Source organism: Leucoraja erinacea, chromosome 33, assembly GCF_028641065.1.
Source record: "Leucoraja erinacea ecotype New England chromosome 33, Leri_hhj_1, whole genome shotgun sequence".
NCBI lineage: Eukaryota > Metazoa > Chordata > Chondrichthyes > Rajiformes > Rajidae > Leucoraja > Leucoraja erinaceus.
Window position 1 is genome coordinate 11,973,728 of NC_073409.1, and position 18,350 is coordinate 11,992,077.

Genomic DNA, 18,350 nt, shown 5'->3' on the forward strand with positions numbered 1-18,350 from the left:
TGTACACCACAAATCCGCAAACTCCGTGGGGGGGGAGAAGAGGTTAAAATACTTAGGATCAGGCTTGGACCTCCATTGATTGTACCTATTCAGCAGTGATTTGAATGAAAATGCAGGTGGTTTGATTTGTAAGTTTTCAGACGAAACAAAAAATTGAGGCCAATGGGGAAGGTTTTCAAAGTACACCGCACAATATAGATCAATTGGATATTTGGGCAGGGAAATGGCAGTTAGAGATTAATCAGGGCAAGAGAGGCGTTGTATTTTGGCAAGTCAAATGTACGAAGAAAGTATATGGTTATTGGCAGGAGCCTTCAGAGCATTATGTATGCAGGGATCATGGAGTTCAAACCCATAGTTCCCTCTAAATGACAACACAAGTGGATGGGGTGGTAAGGCATGCAGCATGCTTGCCTTCATTGGTCAGGACATAGAATATAAACATTTGCAAGTTACATAATATAAAACATTTTGGTTAGGCCCCTTTTGGAGTATTGTGCACAGTTCTGAAGGATGTGGAGGCTTTGGATAGGGTGCAGGAAAAGTTTACTAGAATAGTTGCCACGAATAGAGGGGATAGAGTCATAGAAAGTCATAGGGTTATACAACGTGGAAACAGGCCTTTCACCCCAACTAGTCCACTACACTAGTCCAATCCACCGGCGCTTGGCCCAAAATCCTCTGAACCTATCCTACCCATGTACTCATTCAAATGTCTCTTGAACATTAAGATAGTACCTGCTTCAACTACCTCCTCCAGCAGCTCGTTCCATATACCCATCACCTTTTGTGCAAAAACGTTATCCCTCAGATTCCTATTAAATCTTTCTCCCCTCACCTAAAATCCATGTCCTCTCGATCTCGATTCCCCTTCTATGGACAAAAGGCTGTGCATTTACCTGATCTATTCCCCTCATGATCTTGTACACCTTTATATGATCACCCCTGTGCTCCAAGGAATAACATCCTAGCTTGCTCAACCTCTCTCTATAGCTCAGACCCTCGAGTCCTGGCAACATCCTCGTAAATCTTCTCTGTACCCTTTCCAGCTTATTAGCTATGCAGAGAAGTTGGATAAAGTTGGACTCTGGACCACGAGAGGTTTATAAAAATTGTAATACTAGAGGGCACAGGTTTAAGGTTAGAGGGAGAAAGTTTAAAGGAGATGTGTAGGGCAAGTTTTTCTTTAAACAGGAGAGTGCCTCGAATCCTCTACTAGGGGAGGTGGTGGTAGCAGATATTATAACACCAGGCTTTTAGGCAAACACATGAACATGCAGGAAGTAAGATATGGACTATGTGCAGGCAGACGGGATTAGATAGATTGGCATCATGGTTAGCGCCGACGTGGTGGACCAAAGGGCCTGTTCCATGCTGCACTTATCTATATGTCACAAAACATAGTCATGTCAAGATTCTGACCCACTCATTATAGCTAATTAATCTCCAATATTCAATGATGTATAGCTCTTCCACAGATTTTAATGACTTAGGAGGAGATTCGGGCAAATGGCAAAAACACCAGCTTCCATGCTGTATGACACTACAACTCCCTATGACTTTATGGGGAATAGTTTTTCTCTTGGGACTAGGGACTAACAGTTTCTTAATATTAGCTTGCATAAGGTGAGGCATGATCCCAAAGACTGGGTTTGACTTCTGACTTTGACTTACTAACTTCTTCTTGGAACCCTGTGACCCCCAGTTGATAAAAAAAAACTGATAAGACACTCTGACTGAACACATCTGTGATGACAGAAAAATATCAGGAAACCAGCCAATGGTTCCTTCTGCTGCCTAAACAATGTGTCCCGTCCCTCTGGTATAAACAGATTCTCCAAGTGTTAGTAACAGTGGGAATATTATTGTACTCATTAGCAGCTGTTATGTTTAAATGCTCTGGGGTGAAGTTCTGCAAGCCCTTGAGGTCCTGGCAGACAAACAAAACCCAGTGGGAATTCACAGCACAGCTCGAAGTAAATGTGCTGGTAGACTACTGCACGTGCTGCCTGACACCAACAATCCAATAGCAATGGCACAAGGCTTGAACCACTGAGATCTCATTTACATTTCATCTTTCCATATACTATGTGCTCTTAGAAGTTTCTTTGCTCCCACTATGTGGGAGTGTCTGTGCTTAAATGAACAGCTCTGTGGTAATCAGATATATATACAAATTTAACTCTCCCAGAAAAAAAAATATTCAAAACATTTCCTATCCTTAATCGCTACTGAATAGTGTTCATGTCAAAGGTTCTCTGACTGGAAGGTCAAGTGGAGTTCCATTCCAAGACTTTACCAATGTTGAAGGCATCCTTGATTACACTTATTACTACCACTCTGTGGGGAAGTACATAACATGTTAATGTCTAATGACAGCACAAAAGAAGTGGGGTTTCAAGTATGAAAGGTCAATGTAAATTTCTACCATACCAATTTATTAAGTATTTTACATCATCTCCACAACTTGAGTATTATGTCTTGTTAAAAAAACAATTATAATATAAAAAAGTGCATCCTTATCATTCTGTATTGCAAGATACTCAAACCGCTGAAGCTCTCACAACAAATAAAAACTGATAAATCGTATTTTAACTTTTGACCCATAACTCCACAATTCACTCACAACTCCTGTTTATGGTCCTGTACCCAGGAGAGCAAACATTCAGCAAATGACAGCTTTCTTCATGACAGTACACCGCCTGCCATTGGTCCCAATCTTGGCTTTTAATAGATAGTACATACATCACTAGAGTCAGGAAATAATGTTCAGGATTAACCTTTTCAAAGTGACATAAACCTTATATACCTCTACAACATTTCCTGTCTTTTTCGGGATTTAGTGTTCAAGTTGCTAAAACTATTCCTCATCACTCATTTTTGTGACAGTCGAACTTGGTCTTGTGGGACTTCTGTATATCACTTCCAAGACAGGAATGTTTCCCTTGTGCCTTGTTGACCAGAAATGATCATATTATTCAAGGTGCAATGTGGCCAGAGCATTACACAGCTGCAGCACAATAGCCCAATAAAACATTGTTTGCTTTGTTCCTGTCGATTGATGACTGGATAATACTGTTGCCTCTAATCTCTTTCTTAGCTACTGTAGCGATGTTCACTCAATGCCCATTTTGCCTTTTATAGCTTAACACCCTGAACTTATTTATCACTAATGTCATCCGTTGTACTTCTGCTCATTTGAAAATATTGTTGGGAAATTATTGCATGGAATCTTCTTTACATTCCATGGCATTTTATCCATAAAAGGGGTGTGGGTGCCATTAGCATTTAAAGTTAGTAAGTAGATGACAAAACTGGCATTTTATCTAATTAATTTCTTGGAACCCTCTGCCCCAAACCATTGACAACATTTCTATATTTAATATTATGCTTTTTTGAGGAATGTGGCGTTAGGTAGAACAGATGGAGGAGATCATAATATAAATTTGTGAGGAGCAAGTTTCTTCGAGTTACGTTAACAGAGCAAATGGTAAGGTGTTAGGTGATTTATTTTATTTCTGTACCATGAATCTGAAAATACTGTTGGTCGTGAATGCTATACTCAGAATAGGTGGCATTTTATCAACAGCAGGTACGATGAAATAATGCGCAATGCATTTACTTAACGGCCCTGACATGTTTCAAGTCAAAAAGCAGACCATGCTCCTTGAACACTTATCACCTTAATTTTAATGTTTTCACCATTATAAAATAAGTAATAAGGTTTTTCCAGAATTTTAAAGGCTAGTATTATTTTTTTAATATCAAAATGTAATTTTCCCCACACATTTTGAGAGTATTTTCATTTTCACCTTTTGGGGTACACTAGGAATGAGGAATGAGGAAATAGTCTTGACGTTTGTAGCCGTGGCCTGCGTTCTGGCAGCCTACAGAATCTGGGGATAGTTTCATTGTGTATTATGCCGGACAGCATCTGAACTATATTTGGGGATTCCATCAGATATAATGTATCAGATTTTAAAATTCATCATAAAAGGCGTTAGATGATATGTCTGTACCCTGATACTGTTCATATATAGATTTGAAATAAGTTATAGTTTGGATCAGCCCAAATTCTTTCTCCTTTCACAAGGACGTGAATAATCTCATCATCAAGGGGATCTGCAAGTAGAACAAGATGCAGCTTTGGAAGTGATGAAGAGCATTGTAGATTTAATTTTCTTATATATCATTTAAGTTGATTTTGGTCTCTTTAGATGAGATAGTTCACCACCAAGACATGAGACAATTTTGCTTATGTGACTCAGCATTTACTGCTCAAACTCCAAACTCAAGACTGCCTCTACATCACCAAAAACTTCCAATAACTCTCAATTTCTTGAGTGTGTATGATGTGTATGAATCTGTGATGTTATTCGTTTTGATCTCTATCCTACTTTCAGGCCTTCACCCCAACCCCTTCTCACAACAGTCTGGAAATAATACAACCTCTAACAATCCCTCCTGGCAATAGGCAATTGTGATTAGGAACACAGTGACATTAAAAATGAACCTTCTCGGTTATTAGTCCATATAGCAGCACGTTAAACAGGAACAGTGCTGCACAGCCTGTTACATTGCCGATTCATGTGGCATCCATTGAGACTTCTAACTTAAAATTAGGGGAGTTTCTGCCACTTCTTTCCTTTTCTTTGGAAACTGCATTGAAAAATAGTTATTTCACAAAGCACGTCTATAACTTTCATCTCATGCATTAAAAAGGAAGCTATGATCACAAGGGAGCCTGTAACTGTGTTCTGGACTAGCCAAAGATAGACACAAACCACCCTTTTTCAACCGCTCCTTGCAGTTCATGCCTTGCCAAATTCCTTTCAAATTCAGAAGGAGATACATTTTAATTAAAGGATTTTTTTTAATGTGCTGCATCATTAAATCAAAATTAATCAACCCGTTTAAATTTATTGAGATAAGAGTATGAAGCCAATTTTAAACAGGGCATATATTACATTTAATAATTATTAGAAAGAACATCAGTCAGAGTTTAAACATAAAAAAGAATTCCATATTCAGAAAGTCAGAGGTCTAGTTCCAATTTTGGAAGTGCATGAGATACCGTCTCTCTGCAGAAAAATCTTGCCACGTATGCAAGTTTCTCTTTTAAAACTGGTGTGGCAAAAATCATAAATATTTCTATCTGCTTGAAAGTGAAGCTTAACATTTTCTTTCAATTCTTAGATCTTTTCTCTTCTAACAATTCTACATGGTGCACATTCTGTAAATGACCCCTACATTAGATAGCAGTGCATTTATCACAACAGAGAACAGGAGACATATCTGCATCTGGATTCTCCACTTGGGGGAGGGGGGGGGGGGGGGGGGGGGGGGGGGGGGGTCCTCAAGTCAGTCTCTCTAGTCCGCACCCTCATGCACAACTTTCATTCGTCCTTCACCATTAATTTAGTGAAAATCAAGTCACTGCAGGAGTGTTATCAAACAAAAATAATTGATGGTGAGGTGTCAAAGATGCAGGTTTTGAGGATGGGGATGGAGGCAGAGTACTTGAGAGAAGATAGTCCAGAGCTTGCAGCCTTGGCAGCAGAAAGTTATCGTCATGGTGCTGCAATTAAATTACAAGATGAGGGAGAGGATAGAAATAAAGAGCAGATATTTTGATGGGTTATTGAGTGAGGGAAATGACTGAGTGGTGAGGCATGGAGGCATTTGAAAAATAGAATGAGCATTTTAAAACTGGGGATAGCTTATCTGGGGATCTATGTGGGTCATTTGCAACCACAGAGAAGCCTGGTTAATGGGTCTTGCAGTATCACGATAGAGATTGGAAAGTTTTGGATGAGAAAGTGAGCTTATTGGAAGCTAACGATGCAATAATCAGGACGAGAGGCAGATGAGCTTCTTGGCAGTGGAGCAGATGAGGCAGTGGCTGAGATGAGTGACGTTACAGAGTTGTGAATAGACGGTCTTACTGAAAGCAGGGAAGCAGAGTTTGAAGCTCAGCTCGGTCAAATGACACAAACTTGTGAAGAGCCCAAATCATAAAATCAATACAGCACAATAAGACCATGTCAGTTCCTGCTGAACAATTTAGTCTGTTCCATTCTTCAAAGTTTTCCTATTGGCTTGTAAATTACTTTCCTCAGGTGACTACCCACTTCCCTGCCAATGACCGTTCCCTCTACCTTTATAAACAGGCCATTTTACTCCACACGCACACACATGTTGTATCTTTCATGCTTCCCTATGTAAATGCAAGCTTCCAGGCTGAGCCAACTAGAGCAATCTCTCTCTATTTAGACCATTACAATCTTGAACATCCAGTCAAATCTCTTCCCCACTGACCTTGCACAAAGGAAAAATGCAGCTTCTCCAGTCTATTCCTGGAACCATACTTGTGCATCTTCTTTAGGACCTTCACAATCTTTGTCAAGTATAGCAACGATAATTTGGATGGAACACTCCAGTTGTGGCCAACCAACCTGTTGCAATAATTCACGCTGACCACTGCTTTTGTATTTTTGATATACCAATGAAGATCTAGTTTCCATATATTTTATTAAAACACATGGATATGGAGAGCATGTACATTTGTTAGAGAATCTAGAACTAGGGGTCACTATTTAAAAATAAGGGCCTCCTATTTAACACGGAGATAAGGCATCTTTGCTTCCAGAGGGTGGGGGTTAAGGTTACGTTTTTTAAATCATGAAACTGTCTTCCTCATAAGATACGGAAGCAAACAATTTGAATAATTTTAAGGCAGCAGTAGATAGATTCTAGATAAGCTTGGGAGTGGAAGGTAAGCAGTAATGCAGAGTTGAGTTTATAATCAGATCCACCATGACCTTAGTTAATGGTAAGGAGTCTCGAAGACCGTAGCCTCCTGGTGCTCTAATTTGTACATTCATGTGTAGCAGCTTTGTATATATTCTTCTTCCCAGGGCTACCTTTTATTATGTGTTGGAAGTTCAAAACTCAAGAGGGAGAATCCAAGATATACACTTCTTAACAGGACTAACAAACTTGTTATAAGATCTTGTTGAATAATACCAAACCTATTTTTATTTCTTATCATAATACATACTATTGCTGTGGCAGAATATGTTTTACTGATCTCTATGACCTTTCAGGAAGCAGCATCAGATGTCTACGGTATTTTGAAGCAAAACATCAATGGAAATACCATTCCAAAGCATTACACTGGAATGGTATGTTATGTTAACGAGCTGGATTAAATTTCTAGTTTTTTGATTAGTAGGAAAGTAAAATAAAGTGGAATAAAAATAATACATCAATATCAGGGTTGTACTCCAAAATGGTAACCAAAGAATATTCAACTGTATTAATATTTACCAGTCCAGCCTGACACACAGTGACAGAATCCAGTGACTGGATCACAACCATCTGCATGACAGCAGTCGCAATGTTCACTGCAGTCTAAACCGTAGGTTCCATCCTACAACAGAGAAGAGAGGGTTAAAAGCACAATCCCCAATTCAGTATTATGCAATAATTTTGGTATTTTCTCGGTATTTTCTGCAATAATTGTCACTGCTCAAGTCGTGGGGATATGAGAGAGGGCCGAGTGGTTCAGACATGTGATCGAGGGGGGAGTGAGGATTATCACTGTTGTGGGAGGTGATGAGAAACCAGAGATAGTCATAGAAGGCAAATATTTAGTTTAAAGCAGGACTACATGAGGCCGGTTCCCAGCTCTGGATCCTGTAAGGCTGATACTCTTTAATTAGTGAGTACTGTGAAAGCATGAGTACCTTGTGACATATATGGATGGATCAAATAAAAATCACAACATCCTGCCATTGGATGTAACTGTGCATATCTGGGCTGCCCCAGAAGAAACTGTAGATTTTGAACAACTCACAAAATCCCTGACTTTACTGTATGATAGTTTAATTCCAATGGGAAAAGAAACAAAAATCAATGGAGTGCATGGAAGTGTAATATAATCCCATCGACTCTATCAATATTTAACGCTGCCTCAGGAGAGCAGTCAACATAATAAAGAACCGTTTCCACCCTGATCATTCCCTCATCTTTCCTCGCCCGAGCAGTAGAAGATAAAAAAGCTTGACAGCATGTACCATCAGATTCAGGAAAAGCTTACTCACTGTTATCAGAGCACTGCGCAGGCTTCCCTTCTGCTAGGGTGTAGTCCAGATCTCCCAACCTACCTCAATGCAAACCTTGAAATAATTGTCACATTCTCTGTAACTGTGATGCTGCAACTATAATATTCAATCTGTTTTTTTTCTTTGTACTACCCATTGTCCTTGTATATGGCTTAAGTGCATTCAAGATTTGACAAGGATAGCACACAAAAATTTGCACTATTTCTCAGTCCTCATGAAAATACTGACCCGGGTGGAAACGGTTCTTTATTATGTTGACTGTTCTCCTGGGGCAGCGTTAAATATTGAGAGACTCCAGGCTATCATTTCAAATGTGAATAATCACCCAGCTTACCTAAATATTACAATTAGGACGACGTCTATGATTAGAAATGAAACAGGAGTATCAGTCTTGTCAGATAATTTAATTGACATACTAACAGCCAATTGTGATAAGACATTTGCACACATAGGGATTTGGGTTGTTCTTTGTAGTTTGAGAGATACAGCATGGAAACATGCCCTTAGGCCCACCAAGTCCACGCTGACCATTGATCACCCATTCATACTAGTTCTATGTTATCCTTCTTTCCCTACACATTAGGGGCAAGTTACAGAGGCCAATTAACCTATAAACTCACACGTCTTTGGGATATGGGAGGAAACTGAAGCACCCAGAGGAACCCCACGTGGTCACAGAGAGAACTCCACACAGACAGCACCCAAGATTAGGATTGAATCCGGGTCTCTGGCGCTACAAGGTAGCAGTTCCGGCAGCTGTGCCATGGTGCTGCTCTACATCACAAGCATGTTGCTACGTAGGTAGTGGAATGTGGATTTTCACCAGTGTTGCATATTCTCAAGGTAAACCAGAAATTTAAAACAAAACTTACTGGGCATGGCAGGTTGCAATGTTTGCCACTCCAGCCTGAAGAACATGTGCACGAGCCATTTTCTGGATTACAATCTGCTCCATTGGCACAGTGGCAACTATTATTGCACTTAAGTCCCCATGTACCACTGGAACAAGAAATGGAGCAGTCCACTCCCTGCCATCCTGAAAGACAAGCACCATCAATCAAGGCAAGAGAACTTTTGTCAGTAATAAACATTAAATCCAATCCCACTTTAACTTTTCAGCATATGAGAAACACTTCCAAAGATCCCACGGCAAATGATTCATTCAAGTGTTTCATTTGGAATGTCTGTGTATTTTGGGAATGGCATGAAGCAGAGGTAAATCTTCCCTGGGGAGAACAGTCTCAGCTTTCATCAGGGCAATTCAGAAGTGGTTCGGACCAGAACTGGGCCTGGAATCCAGGTGAGTTGACGGCCCCGGCCTGTTGTCAGTCTCACAACCTGTTGTCGTTGACTGATGGATACTCCAGTGGATGCTCCAGTCTGGTTCTGCATCCAGCAGATACCCAAAAGGTAAGTATATCTCTTTGCTGGCCTCTACCGTTTGTGCTTCTTAATTTTCAAATACAGTCTTGCAGACCGTTGACCCAAAACATTAACTGTTTCTTCTTCCACAGATGCTGATTGACCCGCTGAGTGCTTCCAGCTTTTTTCCATTTTGGTGCGTTGCTGATCTACATTGGTTTCCAGTCCCTAAATATTACAATTCTTGTCCTGCTTTCCATGCCGACCCCATTCTATCTTTGCAACCTGCCAAATGGAAACCAACTCCTGCCCTTTGGTGCATTCTGATTCCAAGCCACAAGCTCTCCCAACCACAGACACCTACCCAAACCCTCTTTCAACCTACTCTTGTGGGCAAAGTTTTAAGCCATCTCAGTTAACGTGCCAGGGATTTGTAAATTTGTCACCAAAATTTAGAATCATATTTCTGAACCTTATTGAACATTCCTGCTAATTTATTCCTAGACTCTTTGAAATACCAATTTTATTTTCTCATTCTTAGAAAGCATATTGGGACATTATTGATATCACTGTTCCTAATATTGTTAAATTTCTGTGTGATTTATCTTCCAAGCTTTTTAAGATTTCACCGTACATTAGTAGTCATGCCCACCCATAATAACTGTAGAGAGATGCAAGAATTACTGGCAAGGAGTGCTCTATTCCTCTTATAAAAAGTGGCGGAATAGATACCATAAGAGGAATTTCCTTTTCAATTACATTTCTCACCTCATTTCATAAAGAAAGAGCATTTATGATAGAACAATGAAAGGCAGATGTCTGTACCTTCTTTACAAATACAGGTACCATCAATAGGAGAACAAGTTGCACCATGTTTGCAGTTACAAGTGGATGAACAATTGGACGCAAATTTACCAGGAGAGCACGAAGAGGAGCAATCTTCCCCCTGTAATGCAAAGGAAATGCATTTTGCCAGATAAAGAACAAATGTGTTATTTGAAAGTACATCAATGTTAGCCAAAGTAATCTGAGCTATCCCACAGCAGTTGTCATGTTTTGTTTAATTTTTACTAATGCACAATGCAATCAGACACAATCTGTATTTATCCAAAAACTCAGCTGTTTATTTACAAGGCAGTACACAAATACATATGTTTGGCTTAAGCTCCGCTAAACTGTTTGACTGTTTGAGAAGTATACACACCACATGACTCTGATCTCCAAAAGGAGTACAGTGTAAACACACAGATATAGAGAAAAGCGTTTTATTGTGTGCATAAGGATGCATTACATTCTGCTCTCCACGTTTTGAAAACAATAGCCTTTTATTATTCATTTATGCAACTTCCGACATTTATTACCTATCGCAATAAGGTCCAGTCAGATAGATGGGCGAATGTTGGAGGGGGCAAGCAGGCAGCGTAGCTTTCTCAGCATAGCGTCCTCTCTCAAGCATGTTTACTGCTTCAGAAACAGTTGGGGCGAATGGCCCCTTGGGGAAAAGAGAGCTGTAGTGACTCAGTAGTTAGGGAGATGTAGTGGCCACAAACAAGACTACAGGATGATATGTTGCCTCCCAGATGCCAGGGTCTAAGATTTATCCAAGCAGTTGCAGAACATTCTCGGGGGAAGAGAGAGTAACTAGAGGTTGTTATATATATTGGTACAAACCAGAAAGGGATAAGTTCTGCAAAGCGAATAGAAGGAGTTACGAATGGATAAAAGCAGGAACTCTTGGACTGTAATCTCCAGATTACTCCCAATGTCATCTGCTAGTGAGGGTAGAAATAGTAGGTTAGGGCAGAACTACATCGCTCAGCTTAAATGTAATTGTTTATGACATTTTTGGATAGTTTGATATTTTGTTTAAAAGTATGTTTTTGAACTTCAGAGACACTCACTAATGTTCAAGTTCCTTAAGCCTGAAAAGTGACTTAAATGGCAACCAAAGTGCTTTGTGGGATTTACAACTGGGAAAAATTGCAAGCCCAGGAATCAAATATTAGAGGAAAGCTTTAAAGAGAAAGGGGCAATGTTAAAGGGGATGTGCAGGGCAAGTTTTTTTTAAAAAACAGTGGGTGACAAATGCCTGGGGTGGGGGTGGTGGTGGATGCAGATACGATAGTGAGATTTAAGAGACATGGATTTGTAAGGAATTGAGAGATATGTTGGTCTTCGCATAGTGTTCGGCACAGACATTGTGATTTGAGGGGCCTGTTCTTGTGCTGTATTGTTCTATGTTCTATACTTACATTCCCTGTCCTGTCTGACAACCAATTCTGAATTCACAGCAGCATATTAACACCAATCCCATGTGTCTTAACTTTGCATAATTACCTCTTATGTAGAACTTTCCGAAATTCCAAACACACATCTACTGGTTCTCCGTTATCAATTCTACCATTTACATCCTCAAGCAGTCCTGTAGATATGTTCAGTTTGATTTCATTGTAATAAACCCATGTTGACTTTGTCCAATACCGTTAATGCTTTCTAAGTGGTCTGTTACTGCATCTTAACACATTCCAGCATTTCCCCACTGCTGACATTAGGATACTGGTCTGCAGTTCATCATTTTCTCCCTTATCTCTTTTTGTCAATGGTGGGGTTACATTTGTCACCCTTCAATCAAAATAAACTGCTGTGGAGTTGGAAGAACTTTGGAAAATGATCACCAATGCATCCACTATTTCCAGGGCCACTTATTACCCTGAGATGTAGATTAGCAGACCCTGGGGACTTGTCAGTTGGCAGACCTATGAATTTTCCAGACACAATTTCATAATCATACTGGAGAAGAAAGATCTTTGCTCAAATCATAGCTGCCTGTCACATCGGGGATTATATTTGTGCACTCCTTTGTGAAGACAGAATCAAAGTATGTGTATGTTTATTCTACTAATTCTTAATTTCAAATTATAATTTTGGTTGGGAAGTCTCTATAATATAATCTGGGCAAATGTCCATCCACATCATCATAATGACTTCCTCCTTCACTAACAACATCTCATCACCTTGTTCCCTTTGGCTTGTCGTTCCTTGTATCAAATACCCTAGTTATTCAGTGAACTGGGCATGGGAAATGACCATCCTGGGCCGAGTGCTGTTCACACAGTGACAAGGCATGGGATGCACCCTGATCTGGCCTCCATTGTACTCCTGACATCTGAGGGTAACAAAAAAACTGACGAGGAAAATCACAATCATGAAGACCTGCACAATGCTGCTGAGAGAAATGGACATTTCAGGATTATCATCTTTCACTGTTGATTTTTTTTCCTCTCAAGAGAGAGACCACTGATTACATAATTTGAACATTTTCTGAGTTTATTTTTAGCAGTTGTGCTTTATTTAAACAAAATGGGGTTTTTTTAATGAAACAAAATATTTAAACAAAATATGTTTTTTATATTTTTCTGCCTTTCTGGGGGAAATAAACCTGTTTAACAGAATTCTGAGACAAGAGCAGTTCTGGCTGAAACAGTATTTCATATCTTCAATGAATCTTATTGTTTGTAATTATTGAATGCCAGGCAGGCTTACTTTAACTAAAATTAGGGACTTGGTCATGAAAAATGACATGTGCAATGATGCATGGCAGAATCTGTTCTGCTGCTCTGACTTCATTTTATCAGGTGTCATGATGTTTGTTATTCAATAGCAAGTTTTCCGATTGAAGGACTATGTTGATGTTAATTCTCATCTAATTAATGCCTATGCACTTTTCAATGCTATCTTAAATAACTGTTATATGTGCAAAGAGTTTGATCTCCTAAGAAGAGGAAATAATGGAGGAGGAATATCTTACTCAAGCCACCTAGCAACTAGGAGACACAGTGGTGGAGTGGCTCAGCAAGTTAGGCAGCATCTTAGGAAAACATGGATAGATTAGGTTTTGGGTCAGGACTCCTCTTCAGACTGTTCTCCGGAGATGCTACTTGGCCCGCAGAGCTACTCCAACACTTTGTGTCTTTTGTAAACCAGCACCTGCGGTTCCTTGTTTCCACGTAGCAACTAACTGTGTAGCTCCCGTGAAATGTTCTAATCACCTGTTTAAAGTACTGGGCACCCTGCTATAGAAAGGAAGGCTGACATAATGCAGAAAAGATACGACAGGGGGGCTTGTGTTAGAAAGGGAAACTGGACAAGCTGGCGTGTTTCCTCCTGTCATGTAGGAGGCCAAGGAGTGACCTTGTAGAGGTATATAAAATCTTTAAAATGTAGACAGTTTTTTTCCATGGTAGGAATTAAGGTGAGAGGGATATGTTGGGTTTAAGAGCCCCTTCCAGTACAGTGTAATTCTATGTCTCTATGTTCCTCCCTCTGTTCATGGAGGAGAAACATTTCAATTACTTTCTTCACCATGGATAACTAAAAATGCCAAAAGGCCACATGAAGAACCAACTGGTTAGATGGCAACTGTGGAAAGAGAAACAGAGTTTGTCTCTCGTCCGAGACAAACAGACCCTTGTTACAGACTAGAAATGTTAAACCTATTTCTCCTGTCACAGGTGTTGTCTGACCTGCTGCATATTTCAGATTGTCAGAATATGCCATTCTTCCTTTGTAGACCAACCAACCTTCCCTTGAGCATGACACTCAGTTGACACTCTCGGAGTAAGTTTCTAAATTGTCGGTATACAGAACGCAAGAGAACTGAAGTATGAAAAGCCAACCAGTACACTAGCTCTTTTTCTATTGCATCCAGATATTGTGGTACCCTTTCTTTTTGCTTTAAAACTCTTGACAGATAAAATTAGCAGGCATCTCATCCACTACGCTAAACATTCCTTCCCTCAACTGCTGCTGCACAGAGGCTGCAATGTACACCATCTACACAACAAATACTCTGATATCACCTTCCAAACTCACAGTCCTCTATCTCCTAGACAGATTGAGCTATAAGTCCAAGGGGGAGCATCGCTACCTGCGGCACCCCCTCCAAACTGCACATCATCTTGATTTGGTAACAAATCACCGGTCCTTCCTCAATCACTGGGTTTAAATCCTGGAACTCCCTATCCAACTGTATTATGGTTGTACCTTCAGCATCATTTAAAAGGTAGCTGCTCACCACCATCTTGTGAAGCGTAGTTAGGGATAGGCAATAAATGGCAATTTTACTGATGATCCCAATTCAAGAAAATGACTGAAAATAAAAAGCACCATTGAGGCAGAGAAAATGTCTACTATTTAAATTTGCTTTTTCAAATTTAGCCATCTGCATTATCCATTATTTTATGAAGATCATTCTGTTTAAGCATCCTATATGAGAATATGATCTGTATTAAGCAGCTCAACATGCAATTTATTGGTTTAAACATGAACTGCAGCAAAGGAAGGGTAAGCAACCAGTTTCCAGGTCCATCGTAGCCATTCTTGAGTCAAATACTCCGAAGTTGGTGATGAAATGACACTCTTGTCATATTCGCTCTCCATCAATGATAAAATCTCAAGTTAGCACCGACTGGCTGTGATGTCAGGTGTGCAGTAGGAAAAGTTAAAGACTCTAAGTTACACACAGTATGGAGGAAGCACAGTACCTTCAATAACTAAACCAATGGGCTATTGTCTCTCTTCATTATCATCCAATGCATATAAATAAAACATTCACCTTATATCCTGGAGCACAGGCACATTTGCCAGTGACACCATCACAATTAGCTCCATTCTGACAGACACAGATTTGCTGGCAGCCCTCTCCATGAAAGCCAGGGGGACACATCTCATTGCAGTCCTGCCCAGTCCAGCCTGCTCTGCAGGAACATTCACCAGACAATGGATGGCAGCTGAAAAGAGTATCAAAGAACCAACTACATAATCCTCAATTTAATTAATTGATCACATAAGACGCAAAGTTGTTTTATTCAATAAAACAATAAAAGAAAACATCAACAAAGACCAATCGCAATTCCGTGTTAATTCAGGGTTAACGTTAATCACTGGAATGGGATTTGTAGGAAACTCAATAACTGAAGGTTTCTTATAAGGAATTATAATTGATTTGTTAACCCATTATTGCTGATATTTTGAATATTTTAATTGGAACTGCAATAACCAATGGAATATCAGGGAAATAAGCTTCACTGTATTATTTCAATGCCTCATACCCCTGGCTGCTGGAACTGTATGGTGGGCGCAACTATAAAATTACACAAACATGCAGGAAATGATAGAAAATTAGACATTCTGTCCAATTTTAAAACGTTTATCTGTCCGAATGATTATTTCTCCAAAAACAGGCAGCACATGGAGGAAAGGTAGATTTGGATTTTTGCATCAAAGTCATTGTGCATGTGCGGACTGACTGGTTGAGATATCTTTTGACATCATGGAAAACAAATTAGTTCAAGAAATTTACCAGCATAAGAAATTAGTAAGTTGTTCTTCTTAGACTGTTATTACCTTTGGGTATGTTTGCCATTGCAAGGACACTGTTTATTGCACTTTAGTCCATACAGCCCATCTGGACACATTCTGTCTTGGCAACGATCACCAGTAAATCCTGGCTTGCAAAGACAAGCTCCATTAACATGATAACATTCAGCTCCATTCTGGCACTCACACCTTTGGGCACACTGCAAGCCGTAACTGCCGATAGGACACTCCTCCTGACACCTATATGAAGCAAAACATGTAGAGAGTTACAATAAGAAGATGAAGTCCCACAAGGATTAATTTTCACGACACTAAATAAATACATGTTTTTCATACCAGTTAGCTTACAGAGCATCTAAATTTACTTTGTGTGAAATGTATGCTATTAAATCGCTTGACTGGGTGCATTAATAGAAGAATTGATCTGTAGGTCGAGTAAAGAGCATTTATTTGTCAAATGCTCTGCATATGAACCAGAACAAAGATACAATAAATAAGCAGTTAATCTGGGTAAAGCAGACCTTGATATTGCAAAAAGCAAAGTACCTATAGCAACCTTAGTGGTGCAAAGTGGTTCAACAATGAGGTAGGGCTGTGGATAAGGTTGTGCAGGGTATTTTAAGCACCTTATCCACAACGTTGAACCACTTTGCACACACTCATGGGTATAGAGAGAGTAAAGTAGGGGACTAAGCACGTGGCCCTAAGCAAGGTGGAGGTGTTGCCAATGCGTCCTGATTAAGATCTGCCTATGAGGAAGTCAAGGATCCAGTTGCTTAGGGATGAACAGAGACCCAGTTTCCTTAGTTTAATAATGAGTTTGGAAGGGATGATGGTGTTGAACCATAGTTGTTGAACAACAACCTGAAGAACATGTCCCTGTAGTCCAAGTGATTCAGGGCAGAGTACAGAACTCAAGAGATCACATCCAATGTTGACCTGTTGTGGTGGTAGGTAAATTGAAGTTTGAAGGTATGTCGTGTCCTCTCTTCAATCAAGCACAGATAGCATTGAACTCATTTGAGAGTAATACGATACTGTCTCTTGAACTACTTGGTTTAATCTTGTAAAAATTGATGGCATGCAAGTCCTGCCATAGTTGCTGAGCATCCAGTTTCATCTGGAAATAATGGATACCAATATTAATAAATACTTCAACCTCATCAGACAATGCAATTCCAAGAATAATCCTCTTCTCAAGTGGGCCCTCAGAATAAAGGATGACTTGTTTCCAATCAATTTCCAAGAATTATGAGAAGGCAGATGAGCATTCTGGGACCTTTTCATTCTGCTGTTGGTGTCGGAAGTAACTGGGAGGTTGTGCAGTTGTTTGGGAGGTGATGTGTTCCTTCCACTAATACTAAACTAGGCACTGATTTAAAATTTGATGTGATTGTGAGTACAATGAATGATGTATGGAGGCTTCAAGGGGATATCAACAAGTTTAATGAATAAATGAAAACAGGGCAAATAGAATATAAAGTGAAAAAATGTGAGTTCATCCACAAAAGCAGTTGATCAGTATTGGGCATGGGTAATGTTGCTGTTTAAAAGGACCGTTTTTTTCAGGAACTTTGCTGAATTTGAACAAGTAATTAGGAGGGCAATTATATTATTTAGTATGAAAAGGTTTGATTTGAGAAGTAAAGAAATTTTATTGTACTTATATAGAGCTTTGGTGAGACTGCACGAACTACTACGAAGTTTTGGTCTCCTTACCGAAAAAGGATATACTTGCCATAGAGTGCAGCAAAAATTCACTAGATTGGCTTAAGGAAGGTAGGTTGGATGAGGAATTCACTGGACTCTGAATCTTTTATAATTTAGAGGGATGAGAGGAGATCCAATTGAAACTTTTCAAAATTCTTAAAGGTTGTTAGATCAAGTGGGGTATTTCAGCTGACTGACTGGGGCACTATAGGGACTGAAGTAAGGAAAAATGTATTTACTCAGTTGTAATGGGCATGTTGGAAGGAAACATCATCAGCTGAAGATGTCAAGGATTAAGATTACCTTGTGTATTTTATCAGTAAAACCCTTCTGCCTGTTGAAGATGAAGTCAGATATGGTTGTTCTGGCCGCAAACAAGCAGGACTGCTATGTGAAATATGGGGCAATAACCCCACTGAAACACCATCTTGCTTTACTCTTCATTGCAACCCAAGGTCTTAACAATAATAGATTGAAAGCCGTCTTAGGGCATCACGAGTGCTTACATCAATACCAGAAAGTGACTGATAGACCTGGCCATGAAACCAACAGATGCAGAGAAGGAAAGGGGATCTCCATGTGTTGGATGCTAGGGCTTAATGAGTGCAGAAGCAACCAATGTATCACTTCTATGCATCTGGATTTATAGACAGATGAAGGGTAACGCATTAATCATTGGTAAAACTGTCGGTAAGGAGCCCAAGTTTGCACAAAGTAAGGATGATCACAGTATCACAATTGAGAGAGGATTCCGAGAACACAGCTGGGGCAGGA

The 18,350-nt window shown here is 39.8% G+C and overlaps 1 protein-coding gene across 1 annotated transcript in view; it reads right to left on the bottom strand.

The window, feature by feature from the left end:
- Positions 1-18,350, bottom strand: part of megf11 (multiple EGF-like-domains 11) — a 177,504-nt gene that overhangs the window by 32,687 nt on the left and 126,467 nt on the right. The window contains exons 8-12 of the mRNA XM_055661343.1: positions 15,894-16,106; positions 15,103-15,277; positions 10,314-10,434; positions 8,999-9,162; positions 7,330-7,432 (exon numbers count right to left, since the gene is read on the bottom strand). Of these exons, the coding sequence (XP_055517318.1) occupies positions 7,330-7,432; positions 8,999-9,162; positions 10,314-10,434; positions 15,103-15,277; positions 15,894-16,106 (776 nt within the window). The remainder of the gene's footprint in view (positions 1-7,329; positions 7,433-8,998; positions 9,163-10,313; positions 10,435-15,102; positions 15,278-15,893; positions 16,107-18,350) is intronic.